We start from the raw sequence: 23,048 nt of genomic DNA on the forward strand, positions 1-23,048 counted from the left end.
ATAACAATACAAAGATACACTTTACATTTGTACATCTGCACTTCTGGACACTAGCCACACTACTAAATACATATATGTGTATGTGTTTATTCAGAATTCTCATTAACTGCTGATACCTGCTGCTGTTCCACACTGTATATTCATTATTGCACTGCCTTCTTATGTTAGATTATAATGTCTATCTATCTATCTATCTATCTATCTGTCTGTCTGTCTGTCTGTCTGTCTGTCTGTCTGTCTGTCTGTATGTTAATCAATGTGTCTGTATATTTGTCTGCCTATATATCTGTCAGTCAGTCTGTCTGTCTGTCTGTCTATCTGTCTGTCTATCTGTCTAATAATCTGTCTGTCCGTCAATCTATCTATGTTTGTTTATCTGTTGGTTATCTGCCTGTCTTTCTGTTAATGTGTCTGTATATCTGACTATCTATTTGTATATTTGTCTGTCTATATATCTGTAGGTCTCTCTGTCTGTTTATTTTAGTTATATGCCTGTCTGTCTGTCTGTTTGTTGTTCTCTAAACAGCCACGTGGCGGCAGGACCCTGTACATCCTAGCTAGGCACCCTAGTTAGGCATCTCGCGCTGCTGTTGGGACACGGCCCGGCGGGGCCTCGCTCGATGTCTCTCGGTTGGTTTGTTTGAGTCTGGCTGTATGATAAGCGCGGCGCTCCCCCTCCCTCAGCCGAGAGCGAAGCAGCGCAACGGGGAGGACAGAGCACAGAGGCTCCCGTCTGAGAGATGGGCTCCAGCGCCCGCGCGGCCGTACCCGGTATCAGTGAGAGCGCGTCGGGCAGTGCGGGGGAGCGGCTGAGGAGCTGCTGGCAGGGTTAGAGCGCTGTAGCGGAGTTTAGGATGCGGGAAGAGGAGGAGGAGGACACCGCGACGTCTCCGCTCCGGATCTCCAGGACAAGATGGCAGCAGCAGCAGCAGCAGCGCAGACCCGAGAGCACGGAGTGAGGCGGGTTTAAGAGTTTAAAATGTTCGGAGAAGCGTCGGATCTGTCCAGCTCTTCCCCTCCGTGAAGGTGAGGCTTCTCCCGCAGCCGGACCGCCGGCCGCCCCGCAGCCCGGGGAGAGAGAGCCGCTGCCGGAGCGGGTCAGCGGAACACAGTTAGTGGGGTTACAGAGTTACAGCTGGAGCTGCGGGTTAACTAATTTACAGTCTGATTATTTAATCATCTGATCTGATCTGATCTGATTAACAGCTGCAGTCTGATCTACAGCAGATCAGATCAGTCTGATTATCCTGAGTGGGACTCTGTACAGGGATAGTTAGCTAGTTGGCTAATCTAACTTAGCTGCTAACTCTACCCGGGGAGGGAGTAGTTACAGGCTGGGGCTCAGCGATACGGACGCAGTGCTCTATATCGCGATACTGTAACACGATATCTGTTCACGATACTGTAATCATACATTACTGTAATACGATATGGGATCACAATACTGTAACACAGTATCTGTTCACAATATTGAATCGCAATTTCAGATCACGTTCCTGTACTGTAGTCATCACAATACTGTAATCATACTTTACGGTAACAAGCTATTATGATGCAATATCATGTTACAGTAACATTATTTCAGATCACAAAAACTGTACTACAATGCAATGTCTGATCACAATACTGCAACACCAATTCGGATCACAATACAGTAACACAATATCAAATAATCTTACTTTACTGTAACATGATACCAGATCACGATACTGTAATGCAATATCAAATCATCAGACTTTAGTGTAACACTGTCAAATCATCATACTTAAGGGCAACACTATCAAATCATCATACATCACTTTAACGCAATATAAAATCATCAGACTTTAGTGCAATGCTATCAAATCATCATACTTTAGTGCAACGCGATATTGGATCATGGTACTGTAATATGATACCAGATCACGATACTGTAACAAGATATTGCATTAGTGTTATTATGCAACATCATGTTACAGTTTCGTGATCTGGTATCATGTTACAGTATCATGATCCAATATAGCTTTACAGTAAAGTATGATGATTCGATATTGCATTACAGTATCATGAGCTGGTACCATGTTACAGTACCATGATCTGATATAATGTTAGAGTATCGTGTTCCAATATCACGTTACAGTGAAATGTGATGATTCGATGATACCAGATCACAATACTGTACCTCAATGTCAAATCATCATACTTTACTGTAACATTTACCAGATCATGATACTGTAATGCAATATCAAATCATCATACTTTAATTTAACACAATACCAGCTCAGGATACTGTAACATGATACCAGCTCACGATATTGTAATGTATTATCGAATAATCATACTTTACTGTAATGCAATATTAAATCACGATACTGTAACATGGTACCAAATCATGATACCGTAATGCAATATGGATTCATTATACTTTACTTTAACAATTATTATAATTTAACACTTATATTTTGGCGCAGTAACCCTAAGTACAAGGGCTTGTTGTAAAAAAAATGAGTAAAATAGAACAGGATTAAACACGAGCAGTTTGGCAACACTGATGTAATTCAGTATCAGTATCACTCTCAGTGTCAGTTGGGGGTGGGTGTTGGACTGAATGCTTTTATAGGAATATCTTAGTATGAACATCATCAGTAGGGGAGGGCCCTAAAATAATGACAGTATTTTAGTTTTTTTTTTAAATGAAAACAGTAAATAAGAGTTTCATAAGTTCAGTAGAAATATTTCATTATCAGTAATTTACAAAGACCCTGATTCTGTAGAATGTAACAGTTTAACAAACAAAAATTATATTGAGTGCATGCAAAAAAAAAACTGTTTTTAAAGTTATTAAAAGTAACATCAGTGGAGTTTTTATATTGTGTTATATATGTTTTATAAAGTATAGGTTCAACATATTTTGATATATTTTCACCATGTAGCCCATACATAATTTTTTACGAGCTTTTCCAGAAATGTAGGTCTGGCCCCTAAAGAGTATGTCAGAAGAAGCTCCCTCAGAGATTGAGGAACCAAGACTCAGAAGGAGAACCCGTCCACCTCCTGGCTGCTGCAGGCAGAAGTAGGGCACTAGGTAGCGCCGGACAGAACCAAAATGATTCAGTTCCACACTGTCAATTTTCCAGTGACTTTTGCACCAAGTTTTGTGTGGGAGTTAAGTTATATGGTACATTTCGTCAGGTTAGTTTTGGTTTCACTAAATAACTGACGTGCTGTATGTAGCACCTATGTAGTCGGAGTCTCCCTGTACTTCACAGGAAGTGGTTTGTAAGATACTGTCATTTCAGTACGCTTTTTTTATATGTTGTGCTAAATTGTACCTCTCTGCCATATTTAGATTTCTTTCACAGACGCATTAGATTAGGTGTAACAGATTCCCCTCAGGATCCTTTTATTACTGTTTATAAATGAGGGTTAATCTACAGTTACAGTAGATACAGAAATCTCTAGTGTTTTCATCCATATAACTAAGTGATGTGCCTGTGCACCAAGGGGAGTTGGATTTGAGCAAAACACTGGTTTCGTTTTTTTATTTTTATTATTGTTTGTTTTAAGGCTGAGGACAGCTTGTCTCAAGTTCCTAATTGGTAATTGATCCAAAAGTCTAAACTATCTAAAGAAGTGCTTATACATTGCAGATGATCTGGACCATGGTTTAGCAGATCCAGACTCTGACCGCCTCTTTGGCCGGACTAAGATTTGGCCGGAATGGCTTATGGACGGACTGTCATTTGGACAGACCAAGATTTGGGCGTTTGGTCTTGACCGTGGTTTGCTGTGGTGACCGTCTTTGGCCACAGTTTCGGCCAGGCCGAGTTTCGGCCGGACCAAGTTTTGGCCACTTGGTCTTGAACATGGTTCGCAACCCTTTTGAAACTACTATTTTGGTTTGCACCAAACTGAAAAGTCACAACAACCACACCTATCAAGACAAAGTGGGCAATTTGGCACCCTCAGGCTCATTAATGTTCATAAAAGTCCGGCCTTCCAAGTTTTGGCCGGACCAAGTTTTGAGTTTTGGCCGGACCAAGTGTAAAGTTTTGGCCAGACCAAGTTTTAAATTTTGGCCAGACCAAGTTTTGAGTTTTGGCCGGACCAAGTTTTGAGTTTTGGCCGGACCAAGTTTTGAGTTTTGGCCGGACCAAGTTTTGAGTTTTGGCCGGACCAAGTTTTGAGTTTTGGCCGGACCAAGTTTTGAGTTTTGGCCAGACCAAAACAAAAACTGGACCAAACAAGGCAGGTGGGCGTCAAGGCACCTTTAGGCTCACTGATGCTCATGGGAGTCCCACCTTCCAACTTACTGCTACAGCTGTTGCTCTGGGTGCCAGGACCACGACTTGTCAGACCATGTTTTTCTTTTTTTGGTGGCCAAGGGTGGCCTATAGATAGAACTAGATACAAGGTTTTAATGTTTTGGCTGATCAGTGGGATTCTCTTCTCATAAATAAAAAGGAAATGGGATTAACCTTAAACTTCCTGCTGACGTTCTGCTTCTCGGACATTGTGTTTACATTTATAGCGCTGATTTTAAGCACAGTTAACCCCATGCTTGCGTGCGCACACACACACACACACACACACACACACACACACACACACACACACACAGAACGCAGAAGAGCTCTGTTTGTTCTGAAGAACGAGCTCATTCACTGGGAGGGGAAGTTCAGCCGGAGTCACACGATCGCACGTCTGCTATTTTAACAGAGCTCAGTCCGCGGGCGAGTGCTTCAGCATAGTTGTGGCTGTGAGTTCAGAACATGTTTCTCTGAATCTTAGTGAAACTTACTGTGGAAATGAGCCTGATATATAATAAATGGCTTTTTTCTGTTTACAACAGCTGCTAATAGTGCTGATACAAGAGCTTCTGTGATCATGGAAATATACCAGAACGCCTAACTTAGTCTTTATCTGCTTAGTCGTACATCATTAAACCAAAGAACGTCAACGAATTAGAAATAAAGAGAGCTGGCGAGATAAAAGCCAATACTAGCTTAAATTGCTAAATTCATTCACTTTTAAAAAGAGATTGCACCACAATGCTTTTACTTTTTACTTTCTCCCAGGATAAGTGATAGTTGGATTTGTAGGTTTGCTGTGGACCTTTACCTATCTCTGCCTCCTGTCTAGTTGTGTCACATGACCACAGTCTGCTACATAATAATAACTTTGCGATAATAATTAAAAAATAATTTAAAGCTCCACTAGGTAGGATTGGGATTTTGTGATCGTGGGCTCTCCCTACAGTTGTAGAGTGTAATAAATGTTTCAGGCGGATTAGTTTCTCTTTCTCGTTTTTTGGCTTTCACAGACATATTTGGTCTCTTTCCAGCTTCTGCCAGAGTGTCTGTATGTTAGTTTGTAAAGAATGAACCAGTAGTCCTTGTAGAACTGTTAGAACTAAAGGTCGGAAAGCAGGTCGCAGTTCTCGCGAGCTTTGGTCGCGGCCGCCTCGGAAAACTAACAGAGTCTGGTTTGAGCTCAGAGGAGCTCCGGCACAGACACGAGAGCACCGCTATTCCTCCTATTACACCTCAATGCAGCGCTGCAGTGAGTTTCAAGCTGTAATTTTACTTCTTTAAAAAGATCAAAAATCAAGGAAATCTTACCTAGTGCTGCTTTAACTTACAGTCCTGGTCTGGACCCATCTGATCTTAAAATCTCAGAAACATTAAAATATCATTAGGTCATCTCACTATATGATATCACGATGTTGATGATAAAGTTTTATCTGTGACTGGACTGGAGGAGCCTATCAACTTTCGCCTCTCCAGGAGAGGCAACAGGTGGACAGAAGGGATGACTGGGCAGATGGGTGTGGTGGTGTGGTGTGGCATGGTGGACACTTCCCCAGTTGCGGCTCGAACTTGTGTCTATATTTAAACTGGTAACTTAATATAACAGAGTTCGGCATCTCAGTAAACCATAACGATCTTGTGAATCATACAGAAACACAATTTAAAATCAAATGAAATTTAATATAAACAATTTTACATACTGCTCTAAAAATAGGCCTGAAGATTTTTTTCAGTGAATTTTATGGACTGAACACTTTATACAAAAGTTTAGTATTATACAAAAAAAAAAAATTCTCCATATCAATTTTCTATAATAATATTTATATTCTCAGCAGCTTCGAAAGTTTGTTCCTAAAGGAAAGGTCCATTAGCTCTTTGCTCCTCTGTGTACACGTGAATACCACGTTGCATTCTTCAGCTCGCTCCTGTTCAGTTTGTTGATGGTGGTGGTTTACGGTGGTCCGTGTTGCCTCACAGTCTGAAGTTCAGCCCCTCCCCTGAACCAAAACAGAAACACATGTTGCTAAAACAAAGTCGGCTCTATTCTGCGGTTGGCTCTTCTGCTGTTTAGGCTTAGGTTTTTGGCTCTGAGAAAGCCAGAAAATGCTCTCACTTTCACATTTCTGCATTATTGCTGTAGGTGTTAATATCTCTCAGTGGTTTAAAACTCTTGTTTGGGCTCTTATGTAAGAACCTCCTGCTCTAGAGCCTCGCGGTGCTGCTTTTGCAATGTTGTGAAGCTGAGCTGTACAGTGGGATGAGTTTGGCAGCAAGTGGAGTAGACTTGCGTTTCATCTTTCCACGATTGCGTTGTTTTGATTGTTAGAACTGGTGTTGAGTAGGGATGTCCCAAATCCAGTTTCCTCTGATTCTGATCAAGTCTGAGGACTTTAGAGATAAATATTGAGCTGTTCCATTCAGCATACCATAATACAGGGTATAAACCAGTACAGGAGTTATTAAATTATATCTAATTATAGTACCTTAATGCGTAATGAGTATCAGCTGATGTGTATACAGACTTCCTTTATGCTGATTGTCATCTAGTATTGATCCAGTCAGAGTGCTTTAATGCTGAATATCAACAAATATAATCTGATCTGATTATTGTACTTCAATGCTCGGAAGTAAGAAACCAGGAACTCACTTGGAACCATGTTCCAAATACGGACACATTCCAGCTAGTCAAAGTTCACTGTAGAAGAACATGGCAAGATGAATGGTCCAGCAATCCACAAAATAAACTGTATGAAGTATCCCCGATCATTAATATTAAATGCAATATGGACTTCCTTAATAGACAAGATCAGACAATCACTACAGCCTGACCATTCTGTGATACTCCTCAAACTAATAAACACATCTTAGTATAAACTGCCCTGCACTTTTAACTGCCAGAAATATAGTTTTTTATTTTATTTTATAGGGTTACACATATGAAAGAACTGTTTGAAAAGATTCCAGCAGCTAAAATACTTACATTGTCTGGAAGTCCTTCATATGAAGACACTGATTTAGATCTGTGATGCTCAAGTCATGAACATTGTCGATGCCATACAATAGCCAACATGTTACTGCTATGGCACAAAACCCAAACAAACAAACCTCAGTGCTCTTTATTGTCAGATTCCCATTCTATCACTTTAATGTTGAGTATAAGATGACAATACTCTGACCAGTTAATTAGACTTAATGCTGAATACTGGCCAGTTTTGATCAGATCAGAGTACATGCAAGGGGAACCTCGGTGTTAAATTCACTTTGGGTGTAGTAAAACATGATAAAAATGATACTAAACTTTGTTGAATAGCCCACCACCACTCTCCTGCAGCTTTTTGAGATGCAGTAACTTTGTGCTTTTTGCCCAGGCTACGCTACGGGTTGTAAACAGTGTTTTTGATAAGCTTCTAAATGCTTCATTTTAAATGTCAGGGCTCTTTGGATTCTACCAATAAGGTGTGGAGCTACTTTGAGCCTAGATAACGGTATAAAAAAACGATTTATCTGCAGGGGAAAGTGGATGCCCCAAAGCTCCCATTGTACAGAGTACTGGATCTCAGAAAGCTACGGGAGAGCGGAGGTGGGCTATTCAACAAAGTTTAGAACACCAGTGTTCTCCTTTAATGCTGAATATTGGCCGATTCTGACCCAATCAGAATACGTCATTGCTGAATATCGTCTAGGGGTGTCACGATTCTCTAAATCCTCGATTTGATTTTATTTCCTATTTTAGGGTCACGATTCGATTTTCAATTTTCTTTTTTTCTTTTTTCTTTTTTTTTTTTTACAGCAGAGAGGCCTATACCCGTTTTAGATTAGTCAGTCATTGGTTTGATACATCAAATTTACAGTATCTTATTTCAAAAGGTGGGCTTGATATAAGTGATGCAAAGTGATACAAGTAATACAATCTGTAATACACCACATTAGGCACTAATGGTCAAATTTAAATAATTTAATTAAGATGTAATATGTAATGCCATCTAGTGGCTTTTTGGTAGCAGCAGTGTGCACTATTAAAACAGCAACATAACAAAATAAATTATAATACAATACAGGAATGTACAAAATAATAGAACAATTAGAGCCTTAACAAACTGAACTCTATCCTACTATAACAGTCAAACATGAAAAATAAGACTTTAAGACTTTTTCGGTCCCTGAGAATGACTTTTTTTTTTTTTTTTAACAAAGACATATTATTAACTTTATCTTAAGGTACCAAAACTATTAAGAGGCTCGAGGCTCGAGACCATGACATAATTTCAATCGATTTCGATTAAATATCGAAATCGTGACACCCCTAATATCGTCCAATATTGACCTCGGTCCTGAGTATTGGCCGACTTTTAGCTGACCACAATGAATCAATCTTGAGTATTGATAGCTTCTGATTTGATAACAGTACCTTAATCCTAAATATTATTAGCTGATCTTGGTCCTATCAGACTACCTTAATGTTGAGTGTAAGCTGATCTTGAGCCTATTAGAGTACCATCGTGCTGAGTATCATCCAATTCTGATTTGATGAGGGTCCCTTAATGCTGAGTATTAGCTGATATTGGTCCAATCAGACAACCTTAATGCAGAGTATTTGCATGAGTATTACTAAGGGTCAGCCAACGCCAATCAAATCATAATGCTGAGTATAAGTCTACCCGATCTGAGTAACTTCATGTTGAGGAGCAGCCTATACCAATCTAGTCAGAATACTTTATTAGGCACTGAGTATTATACCACAGTTAGTTCCGACCGTGCAATGTGATTGGCTGAAAGGTGTTCTATGAGTGACGTTATCAGCCGGTAATGCACTGTAACTCCGCCACATACAGGTAACCTAGCGACGATGCAGCGCTTACAAGCCAAACAGCGCAGCTACAAACAGAGCAGCAGTGGAACTATTTTAACTGGCGGAGTGTTTATAACCAAACAAATTGTATTTTCTCGTCCTCTGTAGCTCAAATATTACGATAAACAGTGAAAATGGAACTGTGGTATAATCTCTATAATACATATGTGCTATAATGTATAATATTGGAAGTGCCAGTATTACACGTTATAGCACTCCCTCTTGTGTATTATTGCTTAATTGTCCAATACTATTGTTACTGTTTCACTCAGACTACCATACTGCTAAGTATTGGCAGATGTCAGTCCAATCTGAGAACCTTTAGTTTAAGGATAATCCATTTCTGATCCATTGTGACTGCCTTCACGCTCTGGATTGGCAGATACTGATCAGATATGACCTTTCAGATGGTTTTGATTGTTCTTGTCGTCCATGAATAAGAACAAGCCTATTGTTTGGACTGTGTGTGTGTTATTGTTTTTGATCTATTATTATACTAATACTGTTACTATTGAACTGCACGCTCTATTTACTCGTTAGCCTTTGGCGCCGCAGACGGTTGTAATGGTGTTCCAGTGGAACGTAGTGAACGCGCTCGCACGCTGCTCTATTGGGGCCTCGTGAGCATGATCCACTATTCCTCTTACATAGAGGATCCTCTGTTTTTGAGGGCAGTGACCCGGCTCCACTTCACCCTTACGATTAAGACTGATTCACTTTAGAGCTTCTCACTCGTGCCCAAAACACGAGACAAACCCAATGAGCATGTGATGCCCTGTTTCTTATCTGTGCTCTGTTGGGAAGAAGTGAAGGGCTCTTCTCTCATGCTTCACATGTGCTAACCAGTCTGAATCTGACAGGAAGTAAAGCAGATCATTGTTTATTTGTAGTTTTCATTTTGTAGGCTATCATACATCACACATGTCAGTCAGGGATACAGAAAAATAAGAATTTTGGGCCACGACTGAAGAAAATGAAACATAAAGGTGAATATCTAACACAAGCCTTAGCTCAGTACTAGGACTGCAGCCCTTGAATATTTTAGTAATATTCTTCTAAAAAAATCCTTTGATTTAATCGAGTAATTGGATTTTTTTTTTTTTTTTGCTTGGTTAAAGTGCAGTTATAAAAAAAAAAAAAACACAAGAAAATATAAACATTTCACTTTATAGTGAATGACCAGTTTTTTTTTTCTTTTTAGATTATTAAATTTACATTGTACAAAGCAACAAACACACAACTAATTGTCACAAAATAATAATAATATGACTTTCGATTCATTAGATACCTGCCTAAATATTTCAATACCTATACTAAAACAAAACCACGGGAAAAACCTAAAACATCAGAAATTAATAGAATAGTAGACTAATATTTTATCATTTAACCTGGAACTAATTTTATTTTTATTAATTAAAGGAAAAAAAACATATATAACATAAGTTTATTAATTTTTATTTGATATGTGGTACCAATTTAATGTCAGACGTGGCGCTTATTGGCTGTATATTGGCCATATCCTCTTGTCCCTAAATTGCATGTATAAAAAGACAGGTTGTGTCTAAAATTGTTTTAGACCACAATAATTTATTGTGGTGACGGACAGTTCTGGTGGAAACAGGAGAGTTGAGGTGCACATTGAATTCTGCCGTGATTTGAGCAGCTGTGGTTTTATGTTTTTTGGATACAATCCGGGTTAGCACCCAAACATCCCTTTCAGACAGCTTCCTCGTACAGCGTCCACAGTTAATCCTGTTGGATGTGGTTGGTCCTTCTTGATGGTATACCGTGGCTCTTGATACATCACAAAGACTTGCTGTCTTGGTCACAGATGAGCCAGCAAGACGTGCAGCAACAATTTGTCCTCTTTTGAACTCTGGTATGTCACCCATAATCTTGTGTGCATTGCAATATTTAGAGCAGAACTGTGCTCTTACCCTGCTAATTGAACCTTCACACTCTGCTCTTACTGGTGCAATAATGTGCAATTAATGAAGATAGGCCACCAGGCTAGTCCAATTTAGCCATGAAACCTCCCACACTAAAATGACAGGTGTTTCAGTTTCATTGTCCAACCCCTGTATAAACCAGATTTTTTTGTTTATGTTTTTCCCAGGATTGTTTTTGTTCCGCTCTGTAGTGATTTGGCTCTGAGGCTAAAACAGTTCATACAACAGATCCTGACAATAATTAATATCATCCTCAGCATTGGCAGAGTAATACAGCTCTACAGTAATGGGCGGTTAGAAGACAATAGAGTTCTGGATGTATATTATGAAAAATGGCCGGATAGTCAGGGTTTGTTAGGATAATTAATTATTTTGTGCTGTATTTCTGCTCTTAAAGTGAAACAGAGCTTATTCCCTCTAAAATAAATCCTTAAACATGAGCGCCGGCAGGCTCAGGTTACTGATTCCTCGAAAACCGGACGTTTTCATGCATGGATTGAGCTTCAGTGCTGGATCTGCAGTTTCATTCTAACTGTATCTTGACCTGGGTCACCTTGCTTTGCTGCTTTTGTTGTAGAGCTGGGCAATACGACATTTGATATGATGTTTTATTGTATCGACAATATGCTTTTTAATCATGTTGAAGATATCATCAGTTCTGAAAGAACAGTGACCCAACTGCACCACTATAACCATATCGCCCAGCTCTATCAGTACATTGTGTGATTATGTACACCGCAGTCTGATACTGTTCTTATCGATATCAGAACTATATTGTACTGAATGTAGGCTTTGACCGTATCGTCCAGCTGTTAGCATTGCACATCAGCATTGCACTGTGTGTATATGTAATAGTAACATTAAAAAAATCTGTTTCTATGCTTTTTGTATGATTTCTCTACCAGAGGCAGATTGTATTTAAACAGTATCAGTATCGATATATGCACAGATATATTTGACAACCGAAATCCAAGACCAAGGTTTGATGCTAAACATGGACAATTACCTAAAAAAATGTTGTTCGTTTCATTTGGTTTGGTTTTGTTCAAAAATGTAATATTATGATTAATTCCTACCTAATATATTTGTCATGCATTTACAAAGTGCATATTAATATCAGGTTAATGTTAGGTCACAAACTTCTGGTGAAATGTGGCAAAAAAACAATTTTTTGTTCTACTATTGCAAAAATAAATTTGACAATTTTTTTAATTGTTTGTTTATATGCTTGCACTAAATGGTCTGCACTTTTTGTTATGACTACTTTATTTTTGTTTATATTTATTCAAAATCAGGGTCTTGATAAATTACTTTAAAAATATATATATATATGTATATATATAATGTATGAAACTTACATTTATACTAAATAAAAATTAAATTGTTTCTTCGTTAACATAGTACATTTTAAAGTAAATAAAATAATAAAAAAAAAATGGTTTTGTCAAATCACCAAAAATATTATTGCACAAAATACACTGAAATATTGTGATATTATTTTAGGGGCATATCACCCACACCTAGTTTTCACCCCCCTGAGAGATAATACTTAATTAATGGGTTGGGTAAATGACCTTTTAAAATTAGTGGAAAATGGGACAAAATAAATAAATTAAAAAATAAAAAATAATAATTACTTTCTGTGCATTCCTACCCAGTATAATTTTATCTTCCCATGTTGTATAAACAGAGTTGATATGGTTTCTATATTTTAATTATTAATTTCTGGTTAAAACAGGTACAATGTTATGCATTAGTTAAAATCACAATATTTAATCACAAAAAGTAAATGTATTGTAATGTCCGTTTTTGTTCCAGTATCGTGCAGCTCTACTTTATAGTGTGTTTAAAAGTGTAAAGGCTGTCAGATCGTCTGTTGGAGGTGACAGCACTAGAATAAATCCATTCGTAGAGGATTTCTCTTCTGGAACAGGTCCAGCTCTGAGCCTCGAGATGCAGTGAACTTCTGGCAGGTCATGCCTAGTGAGATTGATCATTTTGGGTATTTATTTTACCTCGGCTCGTCTGTCCGCTCGGCCTCGCTCGCTCCGTCATGGAAACATTTGATTGCTGGACGGCGTTATTTGTTTTTCCTCTGTTAGGATGAGTATTGGGTCTGAGGAAAGGTCAGGCGTGTTTTATCGGGGGCAGGTAGCAGAAGGTTGGGGAGCAGCAGCAGCTCTATCTCTCTATCTCTCTCTGAGATGAGCCGGATCAGGTTACCGGTTATACAGTAATAATAGCAGACGCTGCAGCTGTGCTGAGTGAGCTTAGCTGAATGAAAGGCCTGAGCGTATGAAGCTTTATCTCTGTGTGTTCTAGCGCCCGGCTGATTATTTCAGGAGTGCTGTTAATAACACACTAGTTCATCAGGAGTTTTCTGCTCTAAACTCTGTGTGTGAGGTACTAATTTAAGAAAAGGATATAAAGTAAAAAAAGAAACAAAACATTTTTTATTATTACACAGTCCCTTAATTTTTAGATGTAAAGCTGTATGTTTAAAATACAATTTTTTATTTGTTATTTTTCTATTTTAAATTTGTATACTTTATATATTTATTACTTTCTTATATTTCTTTCTTATATATTTCACAAGGCAATCACAGTAAAACATTGGTTCACAAAGTTTTCAATTGATATATAAATAGATATCCCTAAGTTCCCGACAAATATATCATGCTATAGAGAGTTAAATCAGATGGTAGGAAAAAAATAGTAATAATAATAAAAAAAAGTTTACTTTTAATGAAATCAGAATTGTGGGAATTTATGATAGAGTATAACACTGATTCCACTCTTTACATGTAAACTAATAATTAAAAATGTACCTCAATAGTGCTTCTTTTAGTTATAGATGTACCTCAGCAGTGCTATTTTAGTCCTAAATGTACCTTAGCAGTGCTATATTAGTCATAAATGTACTTCAGTAGTGCTATTTTAGTCCTAAATGTACCTAAGCAGTGCTATTTTAGTCATAATTGTACCTCTGTAGTTTAATTATAATCATAATTGTTCCTCAGCAGTGTTATTTTATTCATAGGTATACAGTGGTAGTGTTATTTTTGTCATAATTGTGCCACAGCAGTGCTATTTGAGTCATAATTGTACCACAGTAGGGCTATTATAGACATAAATGTCCACCAATTGTGTTATTTTAGTCATAATTGTATCTCAGCAGTGCTATTTTAGTTATAAATGTACCTTAGTGGTGCCATTATAATTATACATTTATCTTCTGTTCAAGTCATACATTTATCTATCTAGCTACCTCAACAAATTGCCATTGTAATCAGCAGCGCAATTTTTGTCATAAATTTACCTTAGTAGTGCCATTGTAATCATAAATTTACCTCAGCTATGCTGTTCAAGTCACACATTTAGCTAGTTTGCTAGCTAGCTTCCTCGGAAGTGTTATTTTTGTCATAAATGAAGTAAGTCTCTTCTGCTTCCAGTTCCTCCAGTCCTCCAGAGGATTGACATGTCGTCAGTTTTAAGTAATGTAATCTCTCTTTCCAAGTAGGTTAGGGATAACGAAGAGGCTAGTTATCAGACCACATGCTGTCTCAGGGGAATAGTTGAGGAAAGCCAGGCTTTGCAGAAGTTTCAGCGAGATAATGAAAGTGTAAGCCTGCTCTGGATCTGCGTAAACCTCGCTTCATTACTCTTCTTATTGTAGTAAGCAGTGTAGAAAAAAAAAAAAAAAAAAAAAAAAAAAACTGTTTTATTACTTCTACCAACTACGGTTGCTGTTTTATAGGTTTCATGGTATACCATGCTGTTAAAATGCGCCTCCCATCCCTTAGTCTTAGCAATTGCTGCTACACTCAAACACACACTGAGTTGGGAAACACCTATGTAAACATATAGGGGAGAAACACACTCAAACACACACAGTGGAACAAATGGAAAGAGAAACTAAAAATATTTTACTTCCATTCCCCTAAAAAGATAAACCTATAGTTACCATGTGGGATTACTTTGGATTCCCCTGTAATAAACACAAAATTCATCTACACTGTCAGCAACCATCCGTGAGTAATCCAGCTCAGAAAACTGTTAACATTGTGGCCCAATGTTTTTGTAACACAATTCTTTTTTTGTAGTTGTGAAAAATACAGGTTATTTTTTACAGTATTGCAGTATATACTGCAGATGTTGATGTATTTATTGAACTCCAAAAGAACATTAACATTTAAGTGACTATGGGCTTTATTATTTTATTCATTATATCGCATCTGTAACTGTACAGAAATAAGGATCATATTTCTCTGTTTTTAGTTTTAGTTTAAACTGAAAAACTAAAAAAAACTGATCTGTTGGCCCAGAATGAGTTCTGGCAAGTATCAAAAACCCAGAGGGGGGAAAAAGGTCCTGTGCATGAGTTAAAATTGACATTCAGAAATCCAAATATTTTGACTGTAGAGGAATTGCGAATGGGGTTTTTGCGTCATCCTTCTGTGATAGAAGTCTGAGACAGAGCGGAGGGTTGCGTGGACATGTGCAGCCGATTTTCCACACCACCAAACTTTCCTCTTGTCCAGTAAAGCTCAAACACTGGTTGTTGCCTGGGAGGCTGGGAGGTTAAGGAGGAGACGGTTACTGAAACACATCACTCCCTTTAAATGGAGAGTTTAGGAAACTGATGTTTGCCAGCTGTAGAGTCTACATTTCCAAGCCGAAAGCTCAGATCATTTTATGTCACTAAAATAAGGATAATTGTATAAAATAATGTTTGATAGTATAATAAATAAAAAAACACTGTTTTAAAATACATTCATCATACCAGCTCAATCACGTTAATGGAATATTCTCAGAAGCTGAGTATTTAGAAAGGATCCTGATTTTGGAGTCACGAATCAGATTACTTTTACAGTATAAAAGTTTGCTGTTTGCTGAATGATTGACTACATATTTTAATTTGAGAGCTGTCCATCATGTTGCGCATGATTGATTGTGGGTATTTCCTGGGTTTCACATGGGAAAGTGAAAGTAGTTTGGAGTTGAAATCTTGCATGTAAACAGAAGATACAGATGTCTTTGTATTGCTTAATTATATGGTGTGAAAGACTACAGCAGCAGTAAAACTGTAGTATGTTTGTGTGTGTTTGAAATCTGCTTACCAGTGCGACTGGTAAAATGTAATATGTCTGCTTAAATATATGCAATTAATCGCATTGGGCAATATTGAGGTCTGCAAATCTCATTCACGTCATGTTCGTTCATCAAACAATGAGTCGATAATGTAATTTTTGCGACAGGGATACCAATAGCAAAGTTTTCCAAATTTACGTGATTCCTAATTCTGACCTTTTTTCTTTGCAGGTATGGCCTCACAAGTTTTGGTCTACCCACCACATGTTTATCAAACTCAGACAAGTGCCTTTTGCAGTGTGAAGAAACTCAAAGTCGAACCCAACAACTGTGTTTACCATGACAGGGCCTTCCCACTGACTTTTTTGAATGGTAGAACCCTTGGCATTGCACAGCCGACGAAACTTGCACCCACGTACAAGACACGGGACTTTGCGGCCGGCAGACGCCACTGGCAGGACTTTCCAGTGCAGACTGTTGCTGTACAAGGTGTACAACGACAGGCGATCTGCGCAACTGCAGCAGCAGGAGCAGCAGCAGCAGCACCTCGTCAAGAAAGAGGTGTCCGGTCACCGGGAAAAGAGCCGGAAAAAGGCAGGAAGAGCAGCAGTGGAGCTCCAGGGGCAGCTGGAGGGGTTAGGGGCGAGGACAGTGGAAGCAGAGGAGGCGGGGGCGGCTGCTGCGGCGGAGGAGGGGGAGGACGACAGCAAGGTGAGGGTGGTGGTGGAGGGGTTGACGACGAGGGGGCGGGAGAGGACACCTGCGATTTTAACTTGGCGGACAGTTCCCAGCGATGCGGGCTGAAACGTAAGAGCGAGGAGCTGGAGAACGTGGGAAGCGCCATGCAGATAGTGGAGGACCTGTCCATGTTACCCGCAATGTTGCAAGCGAATGTGGGGAACCCGCCGGTGGCGGTCCCGGCGGCAGCGGTAGGAGGAGGTCCTGTCAAACAGGGTGGAGGAACAGGCGGTGGAGACGGCGACTACCAGCTGGTGCAGCACGAGGTGCTCTGTTCCATGAAGAATACCTATGAGGTGCTGGACTTCCTTGGCCGCGGTACCTTTGGCCAGGTGGTGAAATGCTGGAAACGAGGAACCAGCGAGGTGGTGGCTGTGAAGATCCTGAAAAACCACCCCTCGTACGCGCGGCAGGGCCAGATCGAGGTGGGCATCCTGGCCCGCCTCAGCGGGGAGAACGCGGACGAGCATAACCTGGTGCGGGCCTTCGAGTGCTTCCAGCACCGTAACCACACCTGCCTTGTGTTCGAGATGCTTGAGCAGAACCTGTACGACTTCCTCAAGCAGAACAAGTTCAGCCCGCTGCCTCTCAAGGTGATCCGGCCCATTCTTCAGCAGGTCACCACGGCGCTGAAGAAGCTGAAGGCCATGAATCTGATCCACGCCGATCTCAAGCCTGAAAACATCATGCTGGTGGACCCGGTGCGACAGCCGTACCGGGTGAAAGTCATAGACTTCGGCTCGGCCAGCCACGTCTCCAAAGCAGTGTGCTCCACGTACCTCCAGTCACGGTACTACAGGTATGTAGCTGCTGCCATTACTGTTCCAAAATAGCACTTGGCTGCTAATGTGCCATGCTTTATACACCTATTAATATCAGAGGGTTATGAATGCAGGTATGTGTTTCAGATTGGCGCCATCAACGTTTTTCACTTATTTATTTATTTTTATTAGGGGTTTAATGATATGTTTTATGATCCAATTTAATGACAGAATTCAGAATTTGATATTTTATGCTGGTAATATATATTTAAAAAAGCAGCATTAAATGCTTGGAGTCAGAAGCAATGCACATGCAGATTCAGAAGAAACAGATGTCTGTGTATTAAGTAAATGGTGTGAAAGACTAGAGCAGCAGTAAATCTGTGTGCAGCCAGGCTAAAAATAAAAGTCTTAGCTAAAAGTAACTTCTAAAAAGTAAATACGACAGGCAGTATTGAGGCATAATACAACAGGCCTGTTAAAAAAAAAAAATACTCACTTTATTGTAGTAGTATCTGTGTTATGATATGCATTGTATCGGCATGTTAAAATAGTACATGTAAGCTTTGCCCTAAATAACATCTCAGCACTGAGTGGCCCAGCTAAGCATTTAGATTGGGCATCTGCGGCAATTTGTTGCCAACTGAATGCAGCGTGCGACTGTTGCCTTCAGTTCCTGAACAGCGTTTGACTGTTTGACCAGTCTGAAACCAAACACCAGTCCATTCAACAATGGCTTATTAATAGCTCGAGGTCACAGATGGGTAACCCATTGTTTGCTGTTTAGAAAGAATCAGAAACGGAGTAAATAAATCTGGTTAGAATTTTTTTTGTATTTCGAATTTCTAAGAATGTGAATTTCTAGCCATTTGTTAGCAGCATGTTTGACAACAACCTATCTAACCTTTTTTTTTTACCCTCATAATAAACAGTTATTCATAATTTAGGGGTAGTATACATGTGTTTAATAGGCCTCTCACCATATTTACAATATCAACGTATCGCTCAATATACTGATACAACCTCAGGAATTTTTGTTGAACTGTCATCCAATATTTAAGCCAATAGACACATGACAATGACAAATACACCCATTGGTTATGGATGTGTTGTCTCTTGAATGTGTGTACTGCTATTTGTTTATTCTAGTGCATCTCAAAATATAAGAATATCATTGAAAAGTTGCTTTATTTTAGTAATTCAGTTTAAAATGTAAAACTTGAATATTATATAGATCACAGAGTGATCTATTTTAAGCGTTTATTGGATGATTGTGGCTTACAGCTAATAAATACCCAAAAATCAGTGTCTCAGAAATTTAGAATATTATACAGGTACTGTCAGTGTGGACAGTGTGCCAAGTCCTGCTGGAAAATGAAGTCTCCAAAAAAGATTTTCCAGAAAACACTGCACTGACATGACTCTACAAATCATCACTGATCATCAGTAAATTGTACATTTCATTTGTAAATTCAAGGGAGCAGAGTCTGGAGGAAGAGTGGAGAGACACACAGTCCAAACTGTTTGAGGTCTAGTGTGAAGTTTCCACCAATCAGTGATGGTTTGGAGAGACATCTATTATTGTTATAGTTCAGCAATAAATGGCCATAAACTGACAATAACTTGTTTTTCGCTATTATTTCCTGGGTAGTATATTCATAAAACCAAAAAAAAAAGTGTGTGTGTGTGTGTATATATTTATATATATATATATATATATATATATATATATATATATATATATATATATATATATATATATATATATATATGCCGGCAGCATTGCTTTTTTATTGCACCACAAACATCTAAACTACTTTTATTTTTGCGTTTTTTCTTCTTCAAATTTTACAAATCATACAGTATTGTAATATAGCAATTTTAAAAGAATATTAAACACACATCCACAACTCAAAATAATAATAAAAAAACTCAATCAAAATTAAATATAATACAGATATACTTTTTTAGGTTTTGTTTGATTTAGTGTTCAATTTGTATTAGAGTTACCAGATTTCTGTAAAGCTTCTTTGCAACGTCAGTTGTATACATAGAAGAAATACAACTAAATTTAATTTGATTAAACCTGTATCAATCATAAGCTGATGACTAAATCAGGTAGTTCACACCAGGGCCTTTTCCGATATAATGAGATGTTGTTGGTTTTTTTTTTATCTTTGCGTTTGCCGGTAGCTGCAGACATTTACTCAGTAAAGCACATTTAGCGCGAGTTTAATTATTAACAAATGTCTCTGGGAGAGGGAGAGATTGTAGACACGGTACACGAGTCTGAGTACATGAATCTAATCCAGTTTCAGCCTGATGAAGCTTCTTGAAGATGAGTTCAGAGATTTCACGTGTGGCTGAGCTTCACGTGTCTGCTTGGTTTAAAAGCACAGAGAAGTCGGTGCTTATCTTTTTATTCTGTACAGTTTAATTTCTGTAAATGCAGAAGATCGTTGGTTCTCCTGCTGTATAATTAACTTGTGTGATCTTGTGAAAAGCTTTGAAAGGTGTCCACCTTCGTTTAGCTGTTAAATGTGAAATCCTCAGAGAGGACCATTGATTACGGTGTAGTGGGCGCGTCAGTGAGTCTGTGGAAATTATGTGGAAATTCAGGCGTTAATGGTGAGTATAGGTGGTGGTGAAGTGTGATTATATGGTGCGTTTAGTAAGTATGAGGTGCTGTTCTGTTATCTAGGTCTGTAATCTGTAGGGTACTGTAGGGTGTAATGAGTGGATTAGTATATCTTCAGGTATGTCTGAAGTAGGGCTGTATACTGGATTAGTTTCTCAGGGGGTCCTGATGTAATTTTCTCTTTTATGGGGGGGTCCTCTGTGATTTTATTTCTGTCCGGAACGACCATATATGTGTGTTTTTTTTTTTTTTTCTCAGACGTCCTCTGAGAAAATTATAGGCTGAATTATCTACTGTTTTTTGCTGTTTTTTCGTGGTCCTCAGGTAATTTTATTCCCGTCCAGACTGACATCTCTGATGAGTTTTGTCACCCCGCATTTAATAATTACACATGGTAATTACACTTTGGGGCGTGTGTTTCCACGGAGATCCATGTAAAAACAGCAGTGAGTGGAAATGGAGGAGCTACTGAACGCGATGTCAAGTGGCCTAGGAAAAAAAAAAAAAAAAAAAAAAAAAATCTCACTGGCCCTCTTGTTTTTTTCAATTGCAGTCCAGATGCAATTGCAGAGTTTTATCACTGAGTAGTAGTGTGAAATATTTTTCACAGATAGTCCCGTCCAGATAGGGCTAAAGTCCAACTTTATTCAGCTCATTAACAATAAAAAAATATCAGTTTTAAGACTGATTGTTCAGTTTTAAGACATAAAATACAAATCAATACTCACTTTTTCAGTTTAACAGTTTAACGGTCAGGCGATTTTAGCATCAAGCACACCCAGATAGTGCCGTAACTCGTACCACAACGAACACTTAAACTTCATTCTCACAAAAAAAGTCCTGTCATAAAACATTATTTTAGTGTCGCTAACAATATTGTAAATTTGTGCGTAAGAACTGTGCAATGGCTATTTTTTTCCTCATTTTAATGTTGTACACTACTAAGGATGCCTAAATCGAAGAGAACAAGGGTGTCGCCATGTTTTTCTAACTGGTCAAGATGCCCATACAGGATAAAAGTGCATTTTTGAGAAAAATGTAAGGATTTTAAGTGCATATAGTAAAAATACAGTATATTATATCAGCCTTAATACACATTTCATTTAGATGTACATACTTAAGTACATCTAAATGTACACAGTTGCAATAGTCAAATTCCAGAATATACAATGTTTTCTGTATTTTTTTCTTTTTTTTTCTGCAACTTTTTATTCTTAATACAAAGAAAAAATCCCACTGTTCTCAGTTCACATGACAATATGTACCAGATTATTGATTATATCTACCTGGTACCATATATTTTGCTCCAATCATCGATGCACAGATTGCATTATCAATATCATAATTAAATAAATAAATAAATAAATAAAATCAGAATATGTATTTTTTTTATTGCTGGTTATAAAGAGAGGTGTGCAGTTCCTTGTCCCGTCGATTCTCACTAAATTGTACAACCTCTGCAGTTCTGCAGATTCTGCTAGATTTTATCTTGTCGTGCCAAATCATGTGTTGATGGTGGCATAAAGATAATGTTGACATGCAAAGAGGTGAGATGCACAAAATATAATTTCAGCATTGTCATCTCAATCTGTTAGAGATGCCTTGAAATAGAAAATGTTGTCCGAAACCAAATACAATTAAACAGCAGTGCTATTTTTTCAATAGAACCTCAGTAGTGCAATAGCTTCAATACATTTATCTCAGGAGTGCAATTTTAGCAATTTCATTAATATAAATACTAATATTTATACTAATATATATATATAATAAACTATACAATGAAATTGTGACATTGTAATATTTAAATACATTTTTGAACCATATTGCTTAACTTTGTCTGTCTGTGATGTGATATACACCACAGGCGGTGGCTTTAAAGCTGTTCATATCAGTCGGAGTTAGATCTTATTGACCAGAATTAAGAAGTATGTGTTGATTTAAATCATTTAAGTCATATTGTCCAGCACTAGTAATACTGAATGATGAATATGGACCTCAGGAGTGCAATTTTAGTCACATGTTTACCTCAGCAGTGCTATTATTTTTATTGTGAAAATATATTACATTGTATTATTTAAAGGCATTTTTGAACCATATTGCTCAGCTTTGTCTGTGTGTGATGATGTGATGTACACCACAGGCTGTTGCTTTTAAACTATTCATATCAATATCAGAATTATATAGTCTTGACCAGAATTAAGAAATATGTGGTGATATAAATCATATGTCATTTCCAGCACTAGTAATATTAAATGATTAATATCGACCTCAGCAGAGCAATTTAGTCCCATGTTTACCTCAGCAGTGCAATTTTAGCAATTTCATTAACATAAATAATCTTTCAATATTACATTGTCTTATTTAAAGAAATTTTTTAACCATATTGCTCAGCTTTGTCTGTCTCATAATTATTTCATATTGACCAGAATTAAATAATATATGGTGTTAAAAACGTATAAAAGTCATATCCTCCAGCACTAGTAATGCTGAGTGATGAACATTTGTAAGACTTTTTTTTAAATCAGGTTAAATATCATTGAAATCCTTGTGGAGCTGCTGGCAAGGAAATGTCACCTATGGCAAACATCCTGTCTATTCAGGAGCCGCATACCGACCCAGTATAACTGCCTCTGGCTGGGCCTTTAGTATGGGAAAGGAAGCTATGTTCTGAAAACAGGCTCGGCACAATGGCGCTGAGAGGAAATAAATCTGTATTTTTATTTATTTATATAT

At 38.2% G+C, this 23,048-nt stretch overlaps 1 protein-coding gene across 1 annotated transcript in view; it reads left to right on the forward strand.

Moving 5' to 3' along the window:
- Positions 1 to 640: 640 nt before the first annotated feature.
- hipk3b (homeodomain interacting protein kinase 3b) overlaps positions 641 to 23,048 on the forward strand; it is a 79,647-nt gene continuing 57,239 nt past the window's right edge. The window contains exons 1-2 of the mRNA XM_049483243.1: positions 641 to 1,026; positions 16,410 to 17,715. Coding sequence (XP_049339200.1) covers positions 16,412 to 17,715 — 1,304 coding nt within the window. The 5' untranslated portion in view covers positions 641 to 1,026; positions 16,410 to 16,411. The remainder of the gene's footprint in view (positions 1,027 to 16,409; positions 17,716 to 23,048) is intronic.

The sequence above is a fragment of the Astyanax mexicanus genome, chromosome 9 (assembly GCF_023375975.1).
Source record: "Astyanax mexicanus isolate ESR-SI-001 chromosome 9, AstMex3_surface, whole genome shotgun sequence".
NCBI lineage: Eukaryota > Metazoa > Chordata > Actinopteri > Characiformes > Acestrorhamphidae > Astyanax > Astyanax mexicanus.